Here is a 26,866-nt window from a genome sequence, read left to right as displayed (position 1 = left end):
GGCCATTCTCTCTCTTTTGGCTTCTTCTCTCCCTTCCTCTCTGTTCAGCTAAACAGTCGATTCACCCAAGGCTTGAGTAAAGATCTTCATTGCCGTCTCAAGGTCTGAAATCTATATATTTTACTCAGGTTACGCTCACTATTGAGTCCCTCGCCTTCAAACACACCGAATATCGCAACATATACATGCATGTGTTCAGTCTTACTGCTACCCATCATTGAATTGCATGACAATACTCTTTTGTGAATAGCCTCCGAATTCATTGTTGCCAAAAAAGACCATTGTACTGCCAGACATCCATTTTTTTCCCCTTCCAGATATCGTGTTTTCTGCAAGCGTGATCATTTTGGGCAGGAGGTTCTCTGTCGTCATCTATATTTTTGTCGTCAAGAATCTTGCGAGATGTTTAAGTTACTTATGACAGCAGTGATGCCGAGCTATTAGATAAGGCACTCTCCAGACTTTTGAAATAGTGAACATCCTGGGCCGTATCTCAAGCGCCTCAAGACCTAGGTCTACAAAAGTTTTGCCCAAGAGATTTCTATGCAGGTGAAAACAACTGTCGGGTGTCTTGTTTTGGGAATCATGGATCCAATCTATGTTTTATATACCTCCGTGAAGTAGCCATTCACTATCAGCCCATTTCCAAGTCTCCGGTCCTTCTTTTTTTTTTTCTACATGGTGAAATTGCCAACAACCTTGGTTGTAGTGCAAGAATAGCGGGGAGTGGTATAAATATCTAGCTCGAGTACAGTACACTGTTTAGAAGTTGACGTGGTTATACCATCAGCAAAACAAGAGCTACTCGGGATTGGTCAAGAACGATAATCGAGAAGATTCGTTCGTTTAGTGGAATTGGATGTCGCGGATTTCTTCTGCTCACAGTGCTTTGCCGTAAACTGTTATATTTTCTTGGACAAGCATTTTTCCAAAAATCGCTCACTGGAATGAAAACCATGGACAGTACGTTCGGTATTGACAATACTCAATTTGATGATAATATACCAGATCACACATCCATTTATGTTCAGACTTCTGTCACTACCACCTTGGCGGGATATTTGTTTTCAGCACGCGGTGCTGAGTTGCAAACTTTCAGAATTTGCAACCATATTCCAGCACAAACCAGACTGAGCTTCGTATTCTCCCGTCACCCTTGTCAACAGCTACCGTGGAGATGAGATGACGGGTGTAGTTTTTGAGATGACTTACACGCAAGCAAAGCATTGTCGACGTGGTTATGCTCCTCACCTCCAGCATGTAGAAAGTAGCAATGTTTATGTAAGTCCAGTATCCGCAAGCGAGCTGTGCCGTTCTCACCATTTCACCATTTTGAAGCATAGAGATCTAAGCTGTTCTTGGAAGAGAACTTTTCAAACATAAATCATGGCTTTCCAAAGGTTATGGTAATATTTTCTGACCATGATTTCTGCTTGCTGTGTGTGGTGACAGAGGCTTTTGCTGGTTGAGTACCCTCTGCTGTGAGCTGGTAAAGCTGGAAGCTTTTGGAAGAAAAAAAGATTTCTACATTACAGAAAGTCATAAGAAGAGGTTCTGGTCTCATATGAGTGCGGCTGGAAATCAAGTGCCTTTTCACAGACTTGGGATTAATAGCAGGTTTTTTTTTATGACAAGAGCGTAACGCTCACCTCGCTTACGGCCTGGCAGCATGATGACATCGTAAGAAGAAAATCGTTGAAGAGGATGGCGTATGATTGATGGGCTTTCAATCGCTTCATTCCAAACCATAAGCCCTCTTTTTTCGATGTGATGACTGAAAGACGATGACCTTGTATGGTTGAGCAACAACACCATGTTTTACACCGCCCACGTTCCCACTCGAACCTATTTCTGGGGTTCCCCTCTGATTTGAATCTTTCGAAAATCTCATTTCGTTACATTTCATTGGCTATCACCTATACTTTCGCCCTTTCGCTACCAATCACAAGCCTCTCCAAGCAATACCGCCAGTTTTTCCAGCCAGATCTGGTCAACCTCGTCGAAACCATTGAGCTCGGCACAGTCAATATCAATGATAGCCACTACCTCTCCTTGACTTCCACCTTTCAGAATCGGCACAACGATCTCACTTTTTGAATCGCCGTCACAGGCGATATCTACCTGGGGTCAGCGAGAGACAATTTTACATCCACTCCTCCCTTCCTTGGCTCAAACAATATCTTAAAGGACTGGACATAGATGCATATAGAGATAAAATTCGAAGGGGGGCTGAACAGGAAGTGGAAGAAGTAGTCACTCACGGCCAGGAAACTTCTCAACATCTGGTACTAGTTGCGTTTCTTTCAACAAAGCAGCCGTTCCGCAGACGCCTCGTCCGTAGAGTATCGTTTGACATGCTACCTTACCCTGAAAGGGACCGAGAATGAGTTGAGCTTTTGATGAAGATGTGGAGGAAGTCTTGCGATCGAGGACGTAGAAACCTATATATTTCAGTTGATATGGGAATGCAAGGAAGTTGGACGAGATCCGCGGATGAGGAAGTTAAGGACTTACCAGCCCAGTTAACGTCTACTGACGGAGCAGGCAAAGACTTATAGGCGTGCCATAATAATGATGCCGTATTTGCCAGATTACTGACAGGCCATCGTTCAGCTTCACTTCTTTCATACAAAAGCTGGCCCACACGTGATGGACTTTAGAAAACATACCAGACCTAGGCGACTAGTTAGCTGCTATTGTGTATAAATGAAGAGCAAGCTATGTGGAGAAGAAGATTGTCGTACCCAATTCCTCTGTCCCTCAAATAGCGCAACGGCCTGATCTAATACCTGCTTATACGCTTCCTCTTTCGTCACTCCCGAGGCGAAGTTCGATGAGTCTGCATGAACCTATTCTCGTTTCAGTTACTGAACCAACAACAACCCTCATTCTCATTAATAGGAAGTCCCAATCATACCATTCTCTAGGTCTAGTGGGAACGAGCTCCCGTGAGGTTCACAAAGAAGAATTGTTTGCTGTTATGGAATTTTCAGAAATGGAAGTGGAGCTACTGACAGAACGGAAGGAGGTTTGTCATCCTTGTTTGAGACGGATAGCCGAACACGTGATATTAGATCATCTTTAATTTAAGGATAAGGCCGAGGGAGAATTTTATGGACGATAGTCTAGTTAATATGTTTACTTGTGTGCGATTGGAGAAACGATTAGTGGGGCATAGCTTCAAGTTGCTACAAGTTAGGTTCTTAAAAGCAGTCGGCGTACAATTTCTGGGGCACTTCTGTAGACTGGCGAGGGAAAAGTGAACTGCACGATCAAGTAGAATTCCAACTTGCAAACATTTTTCTTGACAAGCAGTTTATCATGAACTGCTAAAATGTGCCCACTAAACGCCGACATGATGCCCCATACTCCGAAACTCAAATTCATCAATATCTCTGTCTATGCTTTTTGATGCCCGCGTCCATCGCATCCGGCTCCACAGCTACTCCCAGACTCGTGGCTCCAAGACCTTGCGACCCACCAAGGCGCCTTCCAGCAGTATCTCTATTAGTTTCGAATCCTTCCCTCTCGCTTTCCACCAACTTCGTCTCAGCCGCCTCGCTCAACATCGTGCCCTCAATGCTCAAGAATCCTCTCTCCTTATCATGACTGGACTCGATTTCACGTACTCGGAATTTCACCATTCCTTCAATCTTCTTTCCCTCTCCGTCAACATAGTATCCCATTCCTTCTTCGGCATATGTCTCTCCTTCTCCTTCCCATCCCTCTCTCGCATCACTCACATCCTTCCACTTCCAGTCACTCGGCAAACATTTCCGCTCTATGCTTGCATTGAATAGATTCCAGCAAACCAGTCCTAGATGTCCTTCATTCTGCAAATTGACATATCCCTCCAGCCAAGCTCCCTTCTCCGGTTTGAATAGCAGGAATTCCGCAGTCAGCCATGTCCAACTAACAGCGTACTCATCGTGATTTTGTAGCAACACCTCCTCTCCGTCGTTTCCAAATGCCTTCTCTGATAATCTGGGGTTGCTGTACGAGAGCAGTACGCCGTTGAATGGTGGGTAGTATGTGAGGAGTAGCGGGGAGAGATGTTCGGCGCAGATGCCTTCGAGTGGGTACTTTTGCGACACAGGTGCCAATGGCAGATATAACGATGAGGTCTGTAGATGGAATGGAGATATCGAAGCAGGTGTCTCCAAAATCTCAGACTCGACAGCTCTTGCATCCGACTTGTGCTTTTTCGATTTCGACTTGGGTCCTTCCTCGCCGTGGTCTCGTTTCCGCTTCTTCTCGCCATGTGAGGATTTCGATTTCTTCTCGGACTTCGATCTGTGCTTTTCGGACCCCATCGTGTCTGTCTGCGAAAGAGTTGTCGTCTCAATTGACATGCTGGGAAGGTTTTGAGAAGATATCTGCTTCCGTTGTCTCGGGTTAAAGTTAAAGTAACTTTTTTTGCGCCTCAAAAGGCTGACAGTTCGATCGGCCGCTAGCGTGCATTAGCGCAACCTTAATCTACCTCGGAGGGCTGCGTCGCGAAGTGGACAGTTTGAGCCTCGCGATTATTACTGATTGTTCTGGACACTTCTTGTCGCCTCCCACTTTCTCCTGTTCCTTTCTCAACAACCATAATTTTGCTTCATGATATCTCTCGTGGGCTTTTCTTAGAGCTTCAAGACACATCATGTCTACCAGCAACTTACTTTCTCTTGCTGGCTGGACATTTCTCCCAAATGTAAGCGCCACTCTGAAAATAGGCAAACTTCCACCAAATCCGGAAAATTTTGCTGATGAAATGTACAGTTTGTCACAGGATGGCTCCAGACGATATACTATGGGATTATGATCCGCGCCGGTGACCCAAAACCACAGCCAGGCTCTCCGCGCTACATCACACATCGCCGGCGCATACACATCATAGTAGTATCTGCCTACCTCCTTTATACAATATACGAAGCAGACTGGGAAATACGGCGGGCGAGCGACTTTTATCAAGATCTGGGAGTGCCATATACCGCTACAGAAAGGGAGATCAAGTCCAGGTTTCGGCGGTTAGCAGCGATCCACCATCCTGACAAGGTGTCCTCCACATCCACCACCACGGAAGGATATTTCGTGCACCTAAAACTCGCCCAAGACACTCTCCTAAACCCCGCAAAGAGATTTGCATATGAGCGCTTTGGACCCGAAATCACAGAGTGGCAGCGCTGTTCCGGCATCCGCGACTTCGTCGTGCATGGCTTACAATCAATCCTCCCCTATTACGGCGCGGCGGCAATTTTCATGTATATTTTGGGAATGATGGGATATTTGGAGTGGGGCAAATACTGGCGGTGGCTCACACTGGTTGGATTCTGCGTGTTCGAATTATATACTGTTTCTCGGCCTCATTTTCCCTCCTTCGCGGCCAACATCGTCAACCCCTTCCTCACGAACTTCACCGCACACCCCCCCTACCTCCCTTTTCAACTCATCCAACTGGGACGAAAATTCAGCATTACCCTTTACATCGCATTTTCGCAGATAGGACCGCATCTCGAACCTCCTACCCCGGTCGCATCGAATGCGGGCCCAGAAGTGCAGTTGAAACAGCAATTAGATCGGTTAGAAGCCACAGCGAAGATCGTGGACGTGGAAGCTACGAGAGACGTACAGCTGGAACTGAGTCCGTTTATGGGCGACGAGCAGGCTATCGGGGAAGTAAAGGGCAAGATGAAGGAGTGGCTGGTACAGAACACGATACAGAGCGATCCTGAGGTTCGAGATGCGATAGGCACCTTGCTGAAGAAGAGGAGAACGGATGCGCCTGCTGGGGCTAGAGGAAATAGATAGTTCTAGATACAGGACATCTGTTTGCGCTTATTAATAGAACAGTCAACATTCACAACCAGGAGTCTTGCTTTGTTTCTCTTGCACTTCTTCTCTACAAAGTGATTGAGTGAAAGCAAGATCTGGAACAACAAAGTAAGCTGAATCATAGTGTAGCCCAGTAAGGGTTCATCTCCTGATGTTCGTTGTACTACGAGTCTGATGAAAGATTCCGATTTTGAGCATACGAGTGGCAGCATCTAATACCAGCACGATCTGTAAATTTCCGCTCCAACTTGTGGCTTCCAAAATCCAAGACAAGAAAGACCGCCCGTCCATGCCCAAAACATCACTGGAACCGCCTTTCCAGCACACCCCTCTACCTCCAGGACATCTGCAAGTCTTCGAGTATCAAGTCAAAGCTTTTCTTCGTCAGCTCAACCATGTTTTCGGCGTTCCGACTACGAAAGCTATCGAAGACAGCATCGTCAAGCCCGAACTTGTTGTTCCTCTTCAGGTATTCAACGACAAAGTCCAACGTTTTTCTGGCCATAACACCTCTGCCCCCGACTTCCAGAACACGAGGGTTTCCCGCAACGAACTGCTTGGCAATGTAGTTAAACTGATCCCGTTAGATGGCAAGCATGCCTTCCTTGATCTGACCGAACCAGGCTTCAACTTCGGCATATGCTGCAACTTCGTCCTTTGTGTATTTGCCAATGACGGGGGATTGCAGCACCACTTTCTCGAGAAGTTGTCCCTTCGCAACGCCGGGTTCAGTATATACCAGGTTGTTCTTGAAGCTATGGCACTTGCAGAGGATGTCGAAATTATCGACATAATAGCCCTGTCTAGCCTTCGTGGAGCCAGAAACCATGGCATAGTTGACGGTGAGCTCCTCCCCCTGTTTGAGACTCGTGCCGCACGGAAGACCATAAATTCCCCTTTCGAGAACCCTCGTGCAGTGTTGGGGGAACAGTCATGGTTGAGTCGAGACGCAAGCTCGTACAAAGCTGGGCCTGAGGGGGCTTCATAGGAGTTGATCTCCAGGATATGTGCCAAGCGTGTTTCCGTGCATGGCTTCACTTTGCAGCTGCAGTGGCTGTGTAAGTTCATGATTCTCTTCTTTTTGTCCTCGGACAATATGGTGAACAGAGCTTCCTTGTAAAGGTTCTCATTCGCGCCTTTGATGATGACTTCTTCAACAAAGAATCTCTGTGCCGGCTATGATATGTTGAAGAGCGAACGCACCGACGCCCCCTTTCTCTGTAGCGTGATTGAATCTGAAGGGAAGTCCGGGTGGTATGACTAGGAGAGAGTTGGTCAGCTATTGGTAAGATGGTGTAAAAAGACTTACCCGGCAGGGTCTCATCCGTAAACTCCTTTTCTTACTTTTCCTTGATAGAGCAGGCGTACAACTTGTCGAGCAAAAGTCTCTCCTCTTCTTCCTTCACTCGTACTTCTGCCTTGGCCTTCTTCGCATTCTGCTTCTTCCGTCTGTGACGCTCGGCTCTGACACTTGCTGTAGACGGGGTACTTTTGCTGTCATTGTCGACTCCACGCTTATCGGAGATTTTGCTGAGCTTTTGTAAAGCTGAGGTCAGCGTTACTTCACTATGCTGGAATTTTAATAATGCTGAACCCACCTTCGATAGTTCATCATAATTATTGGACTTCTCCCATGTGGCATCATCTGACATCGTGGGAGTTCTGGCAGGTGTTCTCCCATGTTGGGCTGTTTTTTGGTGGCAGTAACTGGCAAACACTGTCAAGAGAGGTACTGTGTAGAACTTTTGGGGGAAATGCTCTTCGATACGGAGCTCATATCAATATCTAGGTGGGAATACTTTATCCGGTTCTTCGGCTGGGGCTGCATATCGCCATGAAACACCTTTGTTGACTTTTGGCTCTGAAGCTGCCGGTAGCCGAGACGTCACATAGATTGGGTGACTTCTAGGCAGCACTGGGACAGTTGGAACATTCAACGTAGCATTTTTACCAGGCTTAGTGTTCCAGGGCTCGCAACTGACAATTGCGTGTTTGTCTGCTTTTGATCCTGTTTCGAGTGTAGTGAACCTTTCATCTGGAAAGCCCTGTATCCCCAGCGCCCAACCGAACTGGCTTGCCGTCCGCTTGTTGTAAGATTGGAAATGAATAGAAAACAGCCCGTCCTACGGACTACCAATAAAATATGCGTATAATCGACGTACCCCATAGAATCTCTTCATAGTCACCTGGGGTGGGGCGAGACCAGCCCGAAGGTTTCACTCGCTTAAGATGGTCAAAGACTAAGAAAGAGATAAACAAGAGACCAAGAAAAGGGTATATGCACTTTGGCGGAAAGCATGGCTAGCTCTGGAGATCCAGTTACTCACAGTAAATTCTAGGTACAGGGCAATTGAGCAACTTCAGCTTGTACACCTTTCTGCCTCCAAGTCTTGCCTTTATACGCCAAGTCTCCGAATATAGTTTGAATCTCCATTTCCTCTGCTGTATTTTCACTATAAGACCAACTTACGAGGACAAAACTGACTTGGAAACAGAGCTTGAGCCTAATAAAACGTCTCCCCACGAGCACAAGCCACCAATGCCGAGCCCTCAACATTTCCATGCTTTTTAGCTATCCCAAAAAATTCAATTTCTTCAAACCTCTCGACTGCTTGACTGTGTCCTAGTAGTCCCCCAGTCTCCATGTTTTTGCAGGCTATTTGCTGTCTGCGCCTTTTGACTCGACGACGTACTTAGTCCAAGATTGCCGAGACATGAAACACAAGCACATGCTGCAGGGCAACCAGTGCCTTTAAAACCTCAATGGTAGAAAGACCACAGTGAAGTTCAGTTTTCAACGCAACCAATCACCCACACTTATGGAGTGAACTGAGCGAGTGAGCGTGATATGTAAATCACGTAGAACAAGTCAGATTTTAAAATGTAAATAGTGTCAGACGAGGCTGCCTCGGCTTATTGTTGCCACCTTAGTCATAAGCGACACTTGATCGAGCCTGAGGCAGAAGTAAGGCTAGCCAAATCTGCCGACACAGCCTCGAACTGGAGAGGCTGCACGAACAGCCTTGCAAAACAAGACAACCCTTCTCATCTCCACCGCAATCACTTGCCATTCAATCATCACCAAACGTGTATCTTCGTAATCAGCGCTATTGCTTGCCTATCCGCGAATCCCAATTACCTGTCGTTGAGCCGAATTGCGTCGGCCTTGCGACATGGAGCCTTCCTCGAAGAAACGTCGACTTGCTCCGAAACTGGCAGAACAAGCCCATGAACAGGTACTGCCTCGTTGTTAAAGGTTTCATATAATTCATACTGACAGATTCGATAGGCCCAGTCGGCTCGATTCGACTACAAAACCATACCTCCTCCACAAGATGCCGTACCTCCTCCCGAGCGGAAAGACTTCGAGTCTTTCGCGCGTCACCTCCAAGATGCTGCGATGCTCATCTATGCACAAGCCAATCAATCCCCATATACAAGCGTCTCGGTCCTCCTCTTGCGATGGGAAGATGATTTGAGCGTTGATCAGGATTTGCAACAACTCCAAAAGCTCTTCCGCGAGCGCTTCAACTTCCGGACCGAGTCTTGGTGTATACCCAGCTGTCCGAATCCAAGCATGAAACTCACCATGCACATGGCACAACACCTCGAATATTCAAGACCTGATCACTTGTGGATCGTATACTATGTCGGTTATGGATTTATGGGTTCAGATCATAATTTATACTGGGCTTGGTAAGGTCATATCTCACAGCCTTACTACCTAAGCTGATACTGTGATAGCAATCCTCGAGATGATTCTTCCAAACTTAAATGGGATGGCGTCAGATGTCTCCTCGAAGATGCCCAGTCCGATATTCTCCTCCTACTCGACACATGTGCGGTTGCCGACGCTCCTACTGCTGGAAGTCATGGTATTAAGCAAGCTATTGCGGCATACAGCCCCGATCAGATCACCAAGGAGCCAGGAGCACGCTCTTTTACATTCAACCTCATCGAAGCTCTAAGCAGACTCGGCACTGGTCGGCCTTTTAGTACACAGCGCTTGCACGAGGAGATTATTTCCATGCAGCATAATAAGTTCTTGCAAACATCTGGTCTGACCAATGGGTCAAGTAAACCTCCACCCGGCCGAGAAAGAATGCCTGTTGTTTTCTCATTGACTCCAGGTGCAATGCAAAGCATTACGATCTCACCAATTGTTCAGCAACCACCTGGCGGTTCGCTTATACCGTCCCCTCTGGGTTCTCCTGACAATGATCTACTACCATCCAGAAGCCTCCACAACGAGCAACAACTGCTGAAGATTAGCTCAAATTCCGATCTTACATTTGAAGAGATGAGAGCTTTGGTTTGCACAACTTTTCTTGGTGAACCCAGTCAAGAGATGGCTTCGTTTAAACAGTGGCTTCTGAATACTCCGATCGCAGCTGCAAAGATTGCCGTGGAAGGCATGTTTCATGGACCGCCAACCGTACTCTTGGTTTCTATGCCAATCGCTATCTGGAATGTGGTTGCTGCAGATCGTACATGTGCCTTTCTGGGCTATGTAAATTCACATAACATGACGACCGAATATCAACGTCTGATCGGCGGGATGTCGCCCATCGCAAAGACCGCAACCTTCAAAGAACTCGAAGATGGCAAGATTCTTCTTGAGGCCCGTCAAGCTGCTACCTCGACTCCTCTCTTGAATCGACATGAGCCTCGTCCAGAATTAATGCAGCAGGATCCGATGCGCCAAAGCATGGGACAAGATGGCATCTCAATGGGAACGCCCAATCCTGTTCCTCAGGTTGTATTTCAAAATGTGGAGCAACCAGTCATTCCTGACCACAAAGATGAGGTTGAAGATTCTGTCGAGATGCATGAAGCCGCAGAACAGCTGAAGGCACTTAGCCACGTCCGACACCTAAGTCACGATCACGCCAATAGCGAACGTAATCAATCACATATACCATCTGAAGAATCCCCTGGGTTACGAAGTGGTCGAGAGGGGTCTGCATCATCACACGATCAGAATGATTCGGGTGGGGAAGACCAAATGTACAATTCCGAGTACAACTCACCTCGACCAAAACCTCGAAGATCTATCCAGAAACAAGGCCCCAAGCAGGACACTCGATGCTCTCTGTGTAGCCATGCTCCTTTCAAGGACTCTTCCTCACTCCGAAAGCACATTGCTGCAGCTCATACCCGACCTTTTCCCTGCGCCTTCTCTTTCGCTGGTTGTACTAGTACTTTCGGATCAAAGAATGAGTGGAAACGACATATTGCCTCGCAGCATCTCTGCCTAACGTATTATCGCTGCTCTTCCTGTCCACAAAGTACTGTCGAAGGCAAAGGCAACGAGTTCAACCGCAAGGATCTGTTCACACAGCATCTTCGTCGGATGCACGCCCCTTTTGCTATCAAGAAGGCCATTGCAAAGGGCGACAGCAAGCTACAGCTAGAGTGGGAGACGCATGTAAAAGATATGCAAACCAGCTGTTTAGTAACACGTCGACAGCCACCACAACGATCTGCGTGCCCCAAACCTGATTGCTCTAATGTTTTCGAGGGTACCGGCAGCTGGGATGACTGGACTGAGCATGTAGGTCGTCACATGGAGAAAGGTGAGGCTGGCAGACTTGGTGTAGATAAGTTGCTTGCACGATGGGCCCTCGAACAGGGCATTATCGAACGTAAGGAAGATGGCGAGTTGAGACTAGTAGGTACCGAAAGAGAAAGTGGTGCTGGAGCTGGTTACTATAGTGACGGTAACGGCAATGTGGCACCAAAGCGCGATATGGGTGATGATGCCAAAGGCGAAGGAGACAGCATGCTGCTCGACAGTTGACAATTGCTGCAACAAGCGATTGACGGATAATTTGATATTGGGGGATTATTATGGGGTGTTATGGAGTCGGAGTAAAAGTATTGCGTCTCCTCATCTTGGAGTCCCATGTATATTCGTTTTGTCTTTCACTGTTTTTCTATATTGCGCTTTTGAATTTCTGGTCTGGCCGGTCGGTTGGGTATTGGATGGAATGGAGTCTAGCACTACAGTTCCTTCTGTCCTGGCTTTCTTATATTGGTGGATGAGTAGGATAGCTCGCACTTCAATGTTTTGGACACTTCAGGCTGTGATGGAAGAGGAGGAGAATATGCAAGAGCAATCGAGATATTCATGATTCTACAAACGAGTTGTCGACTCTCGTTGGCTTGGTGCAATAGGTCTAGAAGTGATGTTGTTCCTGCTCTCAGCACTGGCTCTTTGTTATCTGTATGCTTCGTCCTCTTTCAACCTATCTTGATCACGAATAGCACTTACCTAAGATTGGTTGGTATCTCTACGGTCTTATCTCCTATGTCCAATCATCACACGCTGCATCGTTGCGACTTGTTTGCTTCTGGATCTATCCTTCTTGCCCAGTCGACTTACCGCCCGGATCAATTTCCACCCGACCTCTCTGTCTCAAGTCACCCAACTTGAATATTTCTAGAGACTTACAATTGATAGACAACAGGTTGTTTTCTCTTGTATCACTCTAGCTGGAAGCTCAACTTGCGAAAAGAGTATGGTACATACGACGATCGCGAGGCGCGGGAGATCGACATGCCGAACGTAGATGGTAGATCTGCTAGCGATACGAGGTACTGACTGCCAAGGGAAAAGACTCAGGGCTGAAGCTGTTGGGTACTGTTAGCTGGGTCGGGTATTGATTCATCTCAGTATTGGTGTTGGTGATCAACGACTTTCATTCAGACATTGGATGTGGAAGTTGAGGGTTGGGAATTGGCGCTGGCTGGTGTTGTGGGTGGGGTTGAGGAACGGGCGATGGCACTCTGTCCTGGCTGGGGTTGGGTTTGTGTCAGAGGCTGTAAGTTTCGGCAGTCGATCTCTGTAGGTTTACAAGAGAAGGGTAATTAGAGTGTCACGGCAGTTGGATATTTGGGTTTTGAGGTTTTAGGTTGGGCAGGGAATCAGGAGTTCGTTGCTGTTTGATTAGGTTGAGAGACTCCTAATTTTACCTTACGTTTGGAGATCGGCTTGAACTGATCGTGCATCTCCGGTTCCGCTTGATTGTTGAGCCTATTATTGGCTTTGATACTTACAGTTTCGAGTGGATACTCAAGCGCTTGATTTCGATAGTTTGGAAGTATATATCATGTAAGGCTGGGGTTGTATCCTAGGAATAGAGTTCTTAGACTAGGGCTGGTTTGAAAGGCAGGGAGAACCCAGTTTGAAATTGTATCTGCCGAGCTTTCGAACTTAGATGTTGCCGAAAGTAATTGGAACCGTTCGTTCATGCTGGCTCATTTTTGGGGGGTTGGGTTTGGACGCGATCAGGATTTGAGTTTGGATTAGACATGGGTGCAGTTCCGCGGGGCTGTCGTTGTGGTCTGACAATTTTGACATTAGCTTTTCTGAATGTTCTGGAAGTCGGGGAACAATGCTGGTCGCTCTGAATGCGCACATGACAGTTACTCAGGCGGGGGTTCTTGCAAGGGGTGGTTTCGGACTTGAGTTCCAATATCCGAATTCTCCGTGAATTCTGGGTTGGGGTCTGTTGCATGTTAAGATCACGTCTACATGGCCGTGTATGAGAGCTCGTGGTCTAACTGCCTTTACTAGATGGCGTGGATGGACTGCCTAAATGTTGAGACCTGGACATTGATGTCAAACTTTCGGCCCTGTGAACTCCGGAGGGACCTAGCAATGTGATGCCAAAGGTATGGAGAATAGGGTAGCTACAAGTTAGAACAGTAGATAGAGGAAGGGGTATCAGAGATAAGAGTAAATCATAATTTTCCATAGCCCTGGGATCTAAAGTTCGTCTGCAAAGAAGCTGAAGTGGCGCGAAATTGATCTGTGGAATACCACCTTAAATGCACCAAGAAAGCAAAACACAAGATGCGTCTTACTGGGTCTCTTTAGTTGTGACTTTTCAGGGTACGAAGGCACATTCAATCACTGCATAAGCATGGCTCGAGAAATATGTGGACAGCACGCCTGCTCGAAAGAGATCGCAAAGAGGGCTGTGCGTAATCATGTATTAGCAAAAGTTTAGAGAGAAAGCAAGTTAGACGAGCCACGGACGTATATTCTGCTCACGCTCGGTTTGCCACTTATAATAGAATATTACTTGTGGCACGTACGGCTTGATTGAAGGTGAAGTTGGAAATGAGAGTGAAGGCGAAAGGAGAAGTCGCTTAATGTTTGTTGACATATTTACGCGAGGTTAAGTGGAGCAGAGCGGAATCGAAAAATCAAAAAGCAGAGTCGGTCGTTTGTAAAGATGTTAAAAGTCTATGACGCTGTGATTGAGCAAGGGAAGGCACTTTTGAGTGATGTAATGATGGAGGGAGGCATCTATGTCGAATGACTCTGCTGAGTGACGTAATGATGGAGGGAGGCATCTATGTTGACTGACTCTGCTGAGGTGAAACCAAATAATCGCAGGGTCATGACAGAAAACTCTTGGGTTACATTGATTTAAGCACACTAAAAATGCACTTCGGTGGAATATATTAACTCTATTTCTTAGTTTGACATTAACTCTATTTGTTGTTTGAGTCGCTGTCCAAAACTCTCAAACATTCTCGGTTATGATTGCCATTTGAAATATATCCCGGTAGACATGGTGGATGTTGTTCACTGCCAGAATAGGCAGTAGAGTTGAAACTCTGTGATCTAATCATCTCTCATCCACTCAAGCATACTGACGTAGGATCGACTTGAAAATAACAGTTTGACACGCAGAACCCAGCCGGAGGTATCTCCGCAGCCACTCCTACCCTCTTCCACTGATCAATGTCTTACTGTCAATCAGACAGCTTAAGAAATGCAGAAATGACACATCTCATTCCCAATCATCAGACAGGAGTGACATGAGACGACACGAGGCAAAAGGGGGGCAGAGACATGGCGTATTGTGGAATGTTCCTGGCAAATAGGGGTGCACGATAAGCGAATGTGTTATGATCTGAGGCTTTTGGGGCGCTTGAAGGAAAGTAAATGGAGGAAGAATATGACATAGATGGCTGTCTATGAGAGAGCAAAAAATCTGGTGAAAGTTGCTTGGTGCAATTTGTTTGATTTGGGTGTTATTGTTGAAAAGCTTGTGGGTTTTTGTGGTTGCCCTAAGAGACGAGAGATAGAATTCTGAAGCAGGAAACGGACAAGAGTGACAAATTGCCCCCAGAAAGGTGGAAATAGTTCAACAAAAGAGAATCAATACACACTCAGAGATATCACATTCTCACTGTCTTCGGAATCCTGCTAATAGACATCAAAACATCTAGCGGAACATCTCACCGCATCTCCGCCAGATTCCAACTCAGTCACAACCCCCAATCTCAGTCCCGGAAGCCAACGATCCATCAACACGTAATCCTGTCCCTTTCCAGATCTCATTTCTGGTAAATTTCACAGGCCGTTCTTCCATTCCTAGAGTATGCTGCACGGTAAGGAGAAAGAATATCGAGTCAATATCTCTTATCATTTCAGAGGCGCCTTCTCCCGTCCGTCCCGCGTGGCCCACGCCAGCGCCACAATAGTCCCACGTAGCTTCCACGGACACTAGAACGTGGATAGATAGATTTAGAGCTATAACGGGCTTGCTTTCCTTTTGATTTTGTGGCGTGGGCGCTGTATAGAAGGTATGCTGATGGGGTAGGTTTTCCCTGCCCGCCGTGGCGTGCGATGCCTGCCACTAGCTTTCTTTCTTTCCCGAGATCGTAGTTTAGAGAGGGCTTGGAGGCGTTTTTTTTTGGAAGAGGAGTAAAGGCGGAGAGAAGGAAATGTGTATCGATTTTTCAAGGCTGAAAACTTGACGCCACGAGGTCGGTGGCTTTTATCGAAAAGGAAAAAACAAGTGGTTAGGGAGTTATGTGCTCTCTGCAGAGCACGTTGTGTCACCACGCACGTTTCGCTCGTGTGGGAGGGTTGACGTTTATTTGTTTACTTTTTTTTTTTTGAGACCTGTCGCTTTTTCCCCCTCTGGTCGAGTAAATTTATACACTATCTATCTATCTATCTTTAAATGGTAAGCTTGACAAATGAATTCGTACAGAGCCCGTGTCAAATACGTGGGATGAACGAGATGTGGAGCGTATCATCGACTGTACCTGGGTTGCCACAAATTATATGAATATCGAGGGAAAGTGTGAGTGCTGGCATGCATGCAAAGCAGTCAAGTCACCACCAAATTGCTCAACATAGAAGTGCAACCAATTCCGGGTGATGGGAGGGTTCGGGTCCAATTTTCGTTGCATCAATTGAAGCCTTCCTCCGTTCTAAATGCAACGATAACAACAAGTCCCCAAACAAAACCATGAGAGACATTGGCGGTACATATCTCCGGACAGCATAGCCATGGAAGCGTCTCAGACCTATCTAATATATCATATCAGATCCCAAGATAGCGGAACAGCCGTTGCGCTACAGTACATTATCGTGTAGTAAAGTTATGACGAGGAATGGAAGTGGCACGATTTACCTGTATGAAGTTTCTTTTGTACGCTTGAATTGAATGGGAGGAGGGAGTGAAAGAGGACTTTTTGCCCTTTGATGTGGAGTGGCGCGGCTTGGAGGCTGGCTTACACGTGGTGGCTGAATGACAGAAGATGGGACTGAACCTATCACGAGGAGAGGAAGGGAGAGATGTATATGACAGAATTGTGGCAGGTGCAAGCGTGCGTGCTGGACATGTGGTATGTGAGGTGGTGGTGGTGGTGGGAAAAAGCAAAGCAAGTCGCCTGTGATGCTTGTGTGACTGAAGGAGGCGCCTGAGGCGTTGATGACTGGAGTGAGGAGGTGTGCTCCGAACGGGATGGAAGCGAATGAAGCTGCTAGTGGTGGTGTGTATGATAGAAGGAAAGAATTGTGATAAACTATCTAACCTTTCCAAAGTATGAGATATGATCAGTTGGGACGACAGCGCCTCCGGCGGGAGGAGGTCTCACAGAGTAGCGGAAAGATTAAGTATTGCCACATTGACTGTATGAAGGAAGGGATATTCCGAAGAAAGAATCTTTTTTTCTTTCTTTCTTTCTTCCTGTGACAATACTTGAACCTCGCTTACAGTATTCCAATATTCAAAAAAGAAAGGAAGGAAGATTTGCACGAAGAGGTTCGGCAATGGGAAAAAAATTAGGGAAAGGATTGGCGAGATAAGCCGTTTGAAGCGCCCTCAATAAAAAGTAAACATCACCGTTTCTAGCCATGGCTTCACACGGGGATGGCTCCGAGCGAAAACTCCTGAACATGGCAGCAAAAGCCCAGGACGGCCCTAGACGAGGAATTCCACATCGAATGAAATTGCGTGTACTGTCTTAGATTCGGCAGATGGACAGCACATGAAAAATATTACTGTTTGATTTGTATCCGAGGTCAGGCCCTTGCCTCGGGACGGGCCAGAGCGAAATGTGCCGACGAGAAAAGCAAATATTGAGACCGGACTTGTCAAAGCGGCGTCGAAGAAGGATAGGATTTGCCTTGGTGGCTGAATTAAGGTCGTGAATTGAACGATGTTCAAAAAAAAAAGGCGTCGGCTACAGCATACAAGTGTACATGAGGCTTGAGCCTCGTGATTAAGTTGTAATATGTACCCTGCATTTGAGTTTCCGTAAACTATACCTCTTTAGGAAGGGAAGTAATTATCATGTTGCTTGGACTTCGGTTGATTGTTGTTGTACCAAATATTGTGATATTCGAGGCGTTTGGACGCCAAATCATACATACATCAGCTTTGCGAGAACGAAAAGAGAGTGATGCCGTTTCTCGGGTTCCACAACATGAGGACGGAAGTGGTTTCGAAACGAAACCTCGCCCTTGGCACGTCATCTTAAACACAGTTGACTTGATGATACTCCATGTTCTCGGATACCTTTTCTGGGCAATCGGCAATACTCGATTTCATGCCTGCTCATAACCGATGCGAGCTCCATTGAAAGTGTCAACAATCAAAGACAACCAAAGTTGTCCGTGACCTGGTCACCACTGTTTCTCTCATTTCCCTGTCTGCGACCCCCGACATTGTCTGGCAGCGGCACGGTCCTAAAGGGCTCAGCTCAGATCGGGTAGGATGATTGGGTATCGACGGCTCCATGCTGGGCATCCCTACCGAAACAGCGATATCTGCATCGGAGTATTACTTGTGGACCCTGTCGCTTTGCAAGAGAGGGGGCGGCGCGCGGGCGTCGCGGGGACGCCGCCTATCTTGGTAAGATATTGCAAATCCGTATCTGTTGTCTTGTGAGTGGCTGCCAATTGCCCATATGTTTCACCGAGGTGATATATCGCCTAGGGAGAATCGGAAGTTCAACGCTCAGGCAAGGCAGGGAGGGAAAAGGCCGAACCTTACGTCGTATTTCTCGCATGGCCTGCCAGAAAAGTTATGGGTGAGATGAGATGAGAGGAGATGGCCGAGATGATTGCTCGATAGGTGGGTGAGATCGCCAGATCGATTGTTCATTGCTCTCATTGGAGATGTGAGATTAGGAGATCGATATCTAGATTGATTGGCCCCACAGTGGGGTGTTCAAGAAGGTGACATCCAGTCGAGCCAGCTTTCTGAAAGGGCTATCCGTGGGGCTGTGATGTGGAGAAGTACTCTGTTTGACGTTCAGCAATTGAGGCTTTTGATAGTCTGCTTTGGGTAGTCTTAAGCTTCGACCGTATGGATTGAGACTTGCACAAAGCTCGAAATGGAAATACAGCTGCGCATCCTGCTCTACTAGGCCAGCATGAGAAAGCAGTCAAGCGTTTCTGTTGCTGATCTTGAAAAGCAATTTACCGCCAGAGGGACAGTGCGGCGCAGTGGCTCATTGTAGTACAAATAAGAGCAAATGAATCAAGGAAGAGGCGAGCGAGCAGGGAATTCGTAGGAGGAACGCTCCGAGATGACAAAGTAACAAAGTTTTGGTAGGACGCATGGACACATGCATACATGCAGGCGGGTGGGTATGTTTCCGTTGGATCTGAGATTGCTCATCATTCTTGACCACTTGTGGTTCCGATGCGAATTATACTCCAGGATAGGTATAAGACGGACAAGGAGCGAGGTCGATCAAACAATGGCGCTCCCTGAAAAGAACGCGAGATGGCGTGAGGTGATGCCAGGGTGCTGTATACCCTTGGACTTTTGGGTGGCGATCTCGAGATCGTTTTAAGCAGGGAGTGGACGAGGGTCTCTAGAAGGATTTGCTCAATCTTGACTTGGAACAACATTCGGTATGCGCGTCGTTATCAGATCTGTGGTCTTATGCTGGGGGCTGTGTGGGACCATTATGAAGTGACAGCGGAGTATTCTCATATTGCAACATGGATACAGCTACCAAGAGACGTTGCTCTCCGCTACCGGTAGTCTTGACAGTTAACGTAGTCGCAGAAATCGGTGGTCCTATGTATGGGGCATACGGCAGTTGGGTTATTGCCTGCTCTCGTTGAACTTTCTTGGGCTTGCGTAGTCTGTCTCAATAATAATGTGTTGTGCTTTGGTCCGTTCACAACTGAGCAAGAGCAGACAGAGCCTGGTCGGGGGGACTGAGAGAACGACAGGCCACTTCCTCGACCCTTGTAGGGTTGCAGTGGGGATGTGTCCTTCTTGACAGGGCAGGCCAAGGACTTGCATGTTCCGGAAGCCGGGAGAATCATCGCGCGACCAAAATTCTACAGGGGATAGGATCGTGAGATGGAGAGATTTACGGTTCGACGGTGGATCTGATGCTAGAGTGGAAACTCTGCTGATAGATACTTTGGTACGAGCGACAGCATGGGTTCAAGACTTCACCAAAGTTAGCTACGGTACTGGCGCTTAGATATGTTCGTGATTTTTGACCGGCTCAATATTACCTAAAAGCTGCAGTAGAGAGCAGAAGTGAGCTGGCTGACTATCAGCTTCGTTGTTCAACTGTTCTAGAGCGTGGGGTCATTTCTGCATCGGTTCCTGCCTCAACAGTGCATATATGTTGGCTTTCTACGGAAAGGATAATGTCCATTCCGAGCAAGTAGTATGGCGTCCCGAGTAGAAGGTTCCTGCGGCGGAAATCTGTTCCATCCGTGATGAAATCTCAGGGATCGTGCGGCATCACATCGTGAGGATATGAGGTCCTGATTGAGCCGTGTATGCCCTGCCCTACCGTACCCTCCTGGTCTTTTCCACCTTTGTTTGGTGGACAAGGTACTCGTAGACGAGGCGTTGAAAACCGTACTGGGCCTGTCAGACTGGGATCATGAGGACTGGGGTCAGGGTTCTAGAACGCATATGATCGAGCGATGAGACGCAATCCGTTGGAGTGGTTGATGGGGACATGGGTTGGCATACCTCTCTGCATGCGAGGTGAGAGCGGGCAACTCTGACATTATTATTGTGAAGTAAACGGGTCTATGGAAGGGTTTTGACAGGCGGCCGCTTGTTGCTTCAACAGGCTGCTTGACTTGACATGTTTGAGATGAGAATACTCGCTGGCAGGTCACGGTCGTACCAACGAGTCAGGGCTGTGCAGAAGGGACAAGTTTCTTGACTCCTCATGCGAGCCTCTAACTGGATGTCAACCTCCGAGCTGAAGTTGAGAGGAGTAGTAAAGTGTTGGCTGGATGGCAAGCTGTCGTCTGTGCCGTGCCGAACCGGCATCTGTTCCACGCATGGATGGATGGATGCATGCAGGATGCGAATATATCTTTCTTAGCTAGCGCGCAGCACGGAGCATCTGAGATCGTACGATTATGTGCCGCTAGACTGGGGATATACCTGGAACCTGGTCTGGCATGGGTGTAAAGGGGGGTCACCCAGGGCCCATGACAGAGATCTTCACGCGGGTCTGGCATTATGCTATGGAGATCTTATCTGATACTGGAGCTTTTGCTTGGAGCTGAAAAGTCGTCAAGCTGCAGTAAAAGAAGGAAGAGGGGAAGTCTTTCCAGCTTCGTATTTGCCACTTATTGGCAATAGCAGGAAGTATGTATTGCCCAAGGCGTGATAGCCGTATATCGAAGAGGTGGTAAGCTTGTTAGTCAGTTGTGAAAACCAAAACCAACGGTCGGAGGAATTCACGGATGTCACAGCCGGGTTAGGTCCAACAGTGCTACGGTGTCATCAACCCAGGCCTGGCCTCTGTTCTACCTAATTTACCTACCTAGGTAGGTATTATTGTTGCTGTCTCCACAGGCTCGACTGTCTAGTAAATTATATTTGGAGTCCATGACTCCAATGATCTTGCAAATACAGTAATGGAATGGAACCGTGAGCTACAAAGTGGAGCAGAGCCACCATCAAATAGCAGAGTTTTAGATTCTTTAAAGTTTGGTTGGCAAAAACTCTATCGCCAGATTCGTCCGGCGCTATCTCCTTCGGTTGTTGAAATCGGCGTCCGGGCGTTGGCGGCCGCGTACCAACAATGTGGAGGGCAGGTCCTGATCGGCGTCAAAAGTGGGCGGCTTCTTTACAGAGTAGGTGCTGGGCTGCCTCCGAGCCTGGGATGGGAGCCTTACGGGAGAGAGTGAAACTCTTGATGGAAGAATTCGCTGGTGTGGATGGTTGATGCTTGTTGATATCGATACTTCAAGATGAGATGAGATGATTTTGTTCCGTGCCATGCTTCTGAAGCGTGGATGGATGAACCTCGCTCGCCTCGTTGTTCTCGACTCCCCCAGCGGTCACTATTTACTTAGTGCGAACTTAGTGCTCCTAGCAGAATGTTAAATGAGACGTCTCTGTTTCTTCCGAACCGTTGAAGTCTCAACTTTTGCACTGCATTCATACCGAGGTCTCATCTCAACACTCACTCACTCACATGTAAACTTGACAACAATAAAACTGATAGACATATATGTGTTTCCGAGTTCAATTCATGGTTTGTATATGATTATGATTACTCAAAGTAATATACCCCCCCTCCACCCCAAGGATCCTCATCTCGATCGCCCATCACCTCCGCCGGGCCGCCCATCAAATCGAGAAGATCTCCAGTCCTTTCCAGGGTTGGAAGACGACACCCTGCCCTGGGGACCATGCACCAGTAACAAAACTCGATTCCGATTCCATCTCCTAGCCGGACAAGGTACGTATTATTCGCCCATCTCGGTCCGCCAAAACATCACATCTCGGATACAAGCTCTTGAAAGGGAAAGCTGCGCCGTTTGCTGTCACATATCTTCTAAATGAAATTTCGAAATCTCGGTTCTGAAAAGCCCCCAAAGTCTCAGGATATTGTGACATCGTATGATTTTCTAGACTTGGTCTCACTATTTTCCGTACCACTAGACTAGGTAAGGTAGGTAGACGACACTACTGTAGGAGCGAGCCGGGCTAAGGTAACCGAGCTACCTACCCTACCTTAGTCGCCGTTGAACATTTATTTTATCGCTCCTACAAAAGTAACTATTTTGAATCGGGGAAAGCTGCTTTTATTTTTATTCATCTCCCCGAAAACTCAACACGAGAGCGGTGCAGCTCGAAGTCCTGAATGCGGTAAAGATAAAAAAAAAAAACCCTGAATATGACGTGGTGTGATTCGATATGTGTGATAGCTACCTGTAGGGTTTAGGGTGGGATGATGAGGAGATTGTTGGAGCTGGAGCTGGAGCAGGGTGCACCCATGGACACCGCGTGGTGTGGCACAGGCACTGTGGACTTGACAGCGGCGCCTGCCAGCGGATGGCTGCTTGAGTTTTCCCAGGCTTGGGCTTGGGCTTGGAGTTTCGGGGGGTGGGGTGGGGTTGGTTGGTTCATTATTTGATCGTAAACTTTGCCAGCTCAGCACAGCACAACACAAAACGACACAACACAGCACATCGTAAATTTGAGATCTGAGAGATGAGAGAATAATGAAACGGATGGATTTCAACACTGGTACCGAGGCTGGGGTGGGGGATTATGCGTTCTGGTCTGGTCTGGTCTGTTAGAGATTTATTTACCTATAGGTACGGTGCCGTTTTGAATGTCAAGTGACTGACAGCCTGCAGAAGAGGTAACTCACTACCTAAGAAATGACAACTGACACAGCTGACAGCGGCAGAGCACAGCACAGGACAGCACAAAGCGCTTTCTTGTACACTGCGAGGTTGGATGGCATCCTTTCCCCCTTCCCTCACCTCCACTCTCTTCCTCTCGCCGGGGAGGATATAGTTTGATAAGCAGGCACGGCAGCAACTGGCCCATGCCCATGCCCCCTCGATCTCAGTACGAAGTCATGGAGGACAAGATCATGCAGGGTTGGTTGGCGGGATTAGCAATCCCCCTAGTGGTCTACGTACGAGCTCTGAGATTGAGATCTTGTGGGTGGATCGGAATGTTTTTTTTTATCTGGGACGGACGGGAACGGGTGAGTTCCCAGATCCTACTGGTTATAAACCGGTTTCGTTTTCGTGTGCGTGCTGAATTCCTGGATATTTTTTTTTACTTACCAGATGGTGTGGTGTGGTGGTGTCTTTTGTGTTGTGATCCTATGCGTAAGGTAGCGGGGAAGGGATTAAACTAAACTACAGTGCATGTCTCTCTCTCTCTCTCGGTACCAGACTGTTTTTTGACTGAAGATACCGTTGAAAATGTCTCTCCGGTTTGTCTTAGTCTTAGCTCTTCAGCAGCGTGAGAAGAGTCGGCCGCCGCCCACCTGGAAATGCACTCTACCCACGGCACGTGGGAATGTTACACAAGCCGAATCCTGAAAAGGAGAAGTCATACATGTTATTCAGAACGGCTGGCTGGCTGGAGCTGGAGCTGGAGGGATGCTTCCGGACACCGGTATTTTTGTTTCTCGAACAGATGGGCGTAGGTACATGCCAGGGTTCGAAATTCTGCCTTTGGGTTGTGGATCTGGTTCGGCTTCTGATACCGAGCGAACGAGATTTCGAGAAGAGGTCTGTCTGTCTGCTCTATTATTCTAGCAAGAGTTGGATTCGGAATCCAAAACTCATTCACAGGACACACAGGACCTTTCATCTTGTTGGATTGGACAGGTACAGTACCCCGTAAGTTTTGTTTTCCGAGGAAATCAATCTCCTAACTCGTAATTTTTACATCCCCGAACCAACGGCCCAAAATCAGCAACAAGCGAAGTACGAGGTCTTCCTCTTCATTCGATAAGACCTCCTCAATTCACTCAAGCACTCATATTGTTCATGCCATAGTGTCTGCGCCAGAAAACCACATAGATCAAGTAAGCAACCTACCAACACATATATGAACTGCACTGCACTGCACTGCACTGTCCAGCATTGCATTGCATCGGACCGCATATCTCGGTACCAAGATATGATGTAATATGATATGATACGACAAGCGACCCGTTGCCACCTCATCCCACTGTCGACCAACCGTTGAAAATCTCACCTCGTCTCGTCTCGTCTCGTCTCGTCTCGTCTCGAGAGACAAGCAAGTGATGTGTAAGTGAGTGATATATCTATCACATTTCCCCTCAACTCTTCTCATCTCTTCCGCATCTAGCTTAGCCTAGCCTAGTCCAGTCTCACGAGGAGGGAGCATCAGAAATTCAAATTCAAATTCAAATTCAAAAAAATTCAAAAAAAAAAAATTAACTTGAAACTTCTAAAAGCGGGTTGGAGTTACATTCTTGAAGTTAGGTTCGCTGGTCTGTCCAGGGCTTGGCTTGGGTTGGGTTACATTCGGGGTGGATATACAGGAAATCGAGTCGGGGGTAACGAAAACGGATTTTTTTTTAGATTTTTGGATTTTTTTTTTTTTGGATTTTTTGGGTTTTTTTTGTACGGAGTAAAACTGTACGGGGAACGGGGACGGGGTCTCGTATTATGATTGACGCGCCCGCCCAGGATATTATAGAGTATGCATGTATGAAAGTGGGCTCTGCTCCATCCTGGACCGGGGGAAGGGGGGGTGACATCGTCGCTCGGTTGAAACGTGCCGGTCGAATCGGGTGATATTTTACAGTATGGGCGGAGTTGAGCCGAGGGAGCTTTTGACGATGGTGGATGTGACCCTACACCTGGGATGTGATGGGGTTTCGATGTCGATTTATTTCGGTTTCGGGTCGATTCGATTCGATTCGGGTTTGGAGATGGAGTGGGATGAGTGTATGAGTGTCTGAGTGATCTAGATCTTGGAGATCTGAAATTTGGGAGAGATTGTCGAGTCTGGGGTCATGTAATTTACAGTACAGTACGTTGTGGGATACCGTGCTGTGCTGCTCTAATTCCCTGTAACTATTTACTCGATCGTGTAGGAGGAGGACTACGGTCCAGTTGTTTACAATCTTACCGGTTTGCAAGGCACAGTAATTCGCTCATGGTGATAACATCTACATGCCTCCCGAAAAGGGACACAGTTAGCTAGCTGCGTTCCGTTGGATTGGATTGAGTGAGAAGACGCAACCGGTCAGAAAGAAACTGTCTCAGCAGCCAACCGCTTCTTCTCGGCTGCCGCTGTAGCATTTATGGCGTCGGTCACTTGCGCTTTCCATGTTTTCTGGAGCTTGGAAACTTGGGGAGGACGGAAAGGGAGTGCTTGGCCTGAGAAAGAAAGCCTCTGTAAGAGAGTATTCGGTACTCTCTGGCTGTATAACGCACTTAGACTAGGTAGTTTAGGTAGATGGGTATTGTTAAACATTGACGGAGATCCAAAACGCTCCCAGTTAAACCAAAAACGCCTTCCTTCCTCCTTCGAAGCCAAACCGTAGCGTGGCGCTTCCCTGGCGCTTTGCATGTCCCAAAGCAGCAGCCCAAATGTTGCTTTTTCTTACCTTTCTCGTCTTCTCTTTCCACTTTTCGATCTCGAGCGAGGAAATGTGTGATGCTTTGGGATGCATGCAGATGATGGTGCGGGTGTGTGCGGCGTACGTACTGTACGTTTTGGGACGAGGATGAGGATGAGAGTTGCTGGGGTGGGAGGAAAGGGCTTGGATACGTACTGGGGTCGTGATGTGTGGGGAAGGATCTGGCGAGAGAGGAGCAGGAGAGAGGAGCAGGAGAGAGGAGCAGGGGAGGGGAGGGGAGGGGAAGGGTGTGGTGAGGTGAGCTTGGGCTTGGCTTGGTGTTGGGTCGATGCGAAGATATTGAGACTGAGAAATGCCGGAAAAGTTGTATAGAGATCTAGGAGGAATAGAAGAAGAGTACAGACGAAAATCCGGACTATTGTTCTGTAGAGATATCGTAAATTATAGAAAGTGTTTCTATTGTGAGGATCAGGAGGAGCAAAAACCTTGCACGATGCAGCACTGAGAAATCCCAAGATGCAGTGGAGTACAGAGGGGGTTTGCTGGGGTTGAGTTGGTACGTACCGCATCGCGCTGTGTATCATCTTGCCAACCCTGTCATGCTCATGTACAGCGTGCGTGTGGAGGTACGGACTTGAATAACCTGCCAGACGTTTTGCTCTCCCTCCCCTGCTTGAGCATACATGAGGTTACAACAAGCAGTTTGAGGAATACAGATGCTGTGTCTCATTGTGTCGGGTCAGCATCGCACGACAGACTGGCTGCTTATTGAGAGCTGCGACCTGCGAACTGGAATGACTGATTGACTAGGCAGATATGTTGTGGTACTGAACTTTACTGTACTGTATTTTGGAGGCGGTTGGAGTAAGCCTTGAACGAGGGAGAGGTGGCTATTCGTCGAGCCGGCCTTAGATACCGTATGCATGGAAGGGAAGTGAGATCTGAAAGGGGGGAGGAAAATAGATAGATGCATGACTGTACCTACAGTACTGCATGCCAGATGCGATGCGATGCTGCTTATCTTATTATGGCTGCTTATGGATGAGCTGCATTGCATGCCTGGGGTGATGAGAGGGTGGGGGGGGGGGGGGGGGGGGGGCCGGGGGGGGTTATTATTACTGTGAAGCAGCAGGAGGAGAAGCAGGAGTAGGTAGGTAAGAATTTGAAGGGAGATGGTATTGTGTCGAGTTGAAACTCAGGATGACTGTACAGTAGCAATGGCAGACGTGACATGACATGACAGACTTTTATGATGAGAATAAGAATAAGAATAAGCATGTGGCAGTTTCCTCAAAGTCCTGTCTCGTTTCAAGAAGAGTCATTGCCATCTAGCAAGGACCCTCCTCGCCTGTCTTAGGAAGAAACATGACGAGGAACCTCCTGCCCTGGAATCTCGGCGATGCGAGAAAGTAGA

At 47.6% G+C, this 26,866-nt stretch overlaps 8 protein-coding genes across 8 annotated transcripts; 3 read left to right on the top strand and 5 right to left on the bottom strand.

Annotated features, from left to right (window-relative positions):
• Window positions 1-1,935: 1,935 nt before the first annotated feature.
• ONS95_005948 (uncharacterized protein) lies at window positions 1,936-2,606 on the bottom strand (the record flags this gene model as incomplete). The annotated part of the gene is made up of 4 exons (XM_058499382.1): window positions 1,936-2,117; window positions 2,262-2,441; window positions 2,515-2,529; window positions 2,600-2,606. The coding sequence occupies 4 exons, from the start codon at window positions 2,604-2,606 to the stop codon at window positions 1,936-1,938; spliced, it is 384 nt and encodes a 127-aa protein (XP_058350426.1).
• Window positions 2,607-3,264: 658 nt separating this feature from the next.
• On the bottom strand, window positions 3,265-4,385 carry ONS95_005947 (uncharacterized protein). The gene has a single exon (XM_058499381.1). It carries the CDS (start codon window positions 4,350-4,352, stop codon window positions 3,387-3,389), a length of 966 nt encoding a protein of 321 aa, XP_058350425.1. The 5' UTR covers window positions 4,353-4,385; the 3' UTR covers window positions 3,265-3,386.
• Window positions 4,386-4,645: 260 nt separating this feature from the next.
• Window positions 4,646-5,793, top strand: ONS95_005946 (uncharacterized protein; the record flags this gene model as incomplete). Its single annotated transcript, XM_058499380.1, has 2 exons — window positions 4,646-4,696; window positions 4,765-5,793. 2 exons carry the CDS (start codon window positions 4,646-4,648, stop codon window positions 5,791-5,793), a joined length of 1,080 nt encoding a protein of 359 aa, XP_058350424.1.
• Window positions 5,794-6,106: 313 nt separating this feature from the next.
• ONS95_005945 (uncharacterized protein) lies at window positions 6,107-6,805 on the top strand (the record flags this gene model as incomplete). The annotated part of the gene is made up of 1 exon (XM_058499379.1): window positions 6,107-6,805. One exon carries the CDS (start codon window positions 6,107-6,109, stop codon window positions 6,803-6,805), a length of 699 nt encoding a protein of 232 aa, XP_058350423.1.
• Window positions 6,806-7,157: 352 nt separating this feature from the next.
• On the bottom strand, window positions 7,158-7,469 carry ONS95_005944 (uncharacterized protein; the record flags this gene model as incomplete). The annotated part of the gene is made up of 2 exons (XM_058499378.1): window positions 7,158-7,352; window positions 7,416-7,469. The coding sequence occupies 2 exons, from the start codon at window positions 7,467-7,469 to the stop codon at window positions 7,158-7,160; spliced, it is 249 nt and encodes an 82-aa protein (XP_058350422.1).
• Window positions 7,470-8,853: 1,384 nt separating this feature from the next.
• On the top strand, window positions 8,854-13,190 carry ONS95_005943 (uncharacterized protein). The gene is made up of 3 exons (XM_058499377.1): window positions 8,854-9,053; window positions 9,107-9,513; window positions 9,562-13,190. Exons 1-3 carry the CDS (start codon window positions 8,991-8,993, stop codon window positions 11,615-11,617), a joined length of 2,526 nt encoding a protein of 841 aa, XP_058350421.1. The 5' UTR covers window positions 8,854-8,990; the 3' UTR covers window positions 11,618-13,190.
• A 1,476-nt stretch (window positions 13,191-14,666) lies between these two features.
• On the bottom strand, window positions 14,667-20,550 carry ONS95_005942 (uncharacterized protein). Its single transcript, XM_058499376.1, has 5 exons — window positions 20,091-20,550; window positions 19,619-20,019; window positions 18,124-19,550; window positions 17,889-18,009; window positions 14,667-17,821 (listed from the first exon to the last, which is right to left on the bottom strand). The coding sequence occupies exon 3, from the start codon at window positions 19,418-19,420 to the stop codon at window positions 19,121-19,123; it is 300 nt and encodes a 99-aa protein (XP_058350420.1). The 5' UTR covers window positions 19,421-19,550; window positions 19,619-20,019; window positions 20,091-20,550; the 3' UTR covers window positions 14,667-17,821; window positions 17,889-18,009; window positions 18,124-19,120.
• A 4,565-nt stretch (window positions 20,551-25,115) lies between these two features.
• On the bottom strand, window positions 25,116-25,442 carry ONS95_005941 (uncharacterized protein; the record flags this gene model as incomplete). The annotated part of the gene is made up of 1 exon (XM_058499375.1): window positions 25,116-25,442. One exon carries the CDS (start codon window positions 25,440-25,442, stop codon window positions 25,116-25,118), a length of 327 nt encoding a protein of 108 aa, XP_058350419.1.
• Window positions 25,443-26,866: the final 1,424 nt, after the last annotated feature.

The sequence above is a fragment of the Cadophora gregata genome (genome assembly GCF_030347475.1).
Source record: "Cadophora gregata isolate MNR1 chromosome Unknown scaffold_17, whole genome shotgun sequence".
Classification (NCBI taxonomy): Eukaryota; Fungi; Ascomycota; class Leotiomycetes; order Helotiales; family Ploettnerulaceae; genus Cadophora; species Cadophora gregata.
Note: the sequence above shows the minus strand (reverse complement) of the source record. Positions and strands in the feature narration are given on the sequence as shown.

What these genes read in the sequence shown, in the direction of transcription:
- ONS95_005947 (XM_058499381.1), bottom strand. Translation starts at nt 4,352, where the DNA reads ATGTCAATTGAGACGACAACTCTTTCGCAGACAGACACGATGGGGTCC.
- ONS95_005943 (XM_058499377.1), top strand. Translation starts at nt 8,991, where the DNA reads ATGGAGCCTTCCTCGAAGAAACGTCGACTTGCTCCGAAACTGGCAGAA. An exon ending in CAGAACAAGCCCATGAACAG is followed by an intron (nt 9,054 to 9,106) that starts GTACTGCCTCGT and finishes CAGATTCGATAG; the next exon opens with GCCCAGTCGGCTCGATTCGA. An exon ending in CATAATTTATACTGGGCTTG is followed by an intron (nt 9,514 to 9,561) that starts GTAAGGTCATAT and finishes ATACTGTGATAG; the next exon opens with CAATCCTCGAGATGATTCTT.
- ONS95_005942 (XM_058499376.1), bottom strand. Translation starts at nt 19,420, where the DNA reads ATGATTCTCCCGGCTTCCGGAACATGCAAGTCCTTGGCCTGCCCTGTC.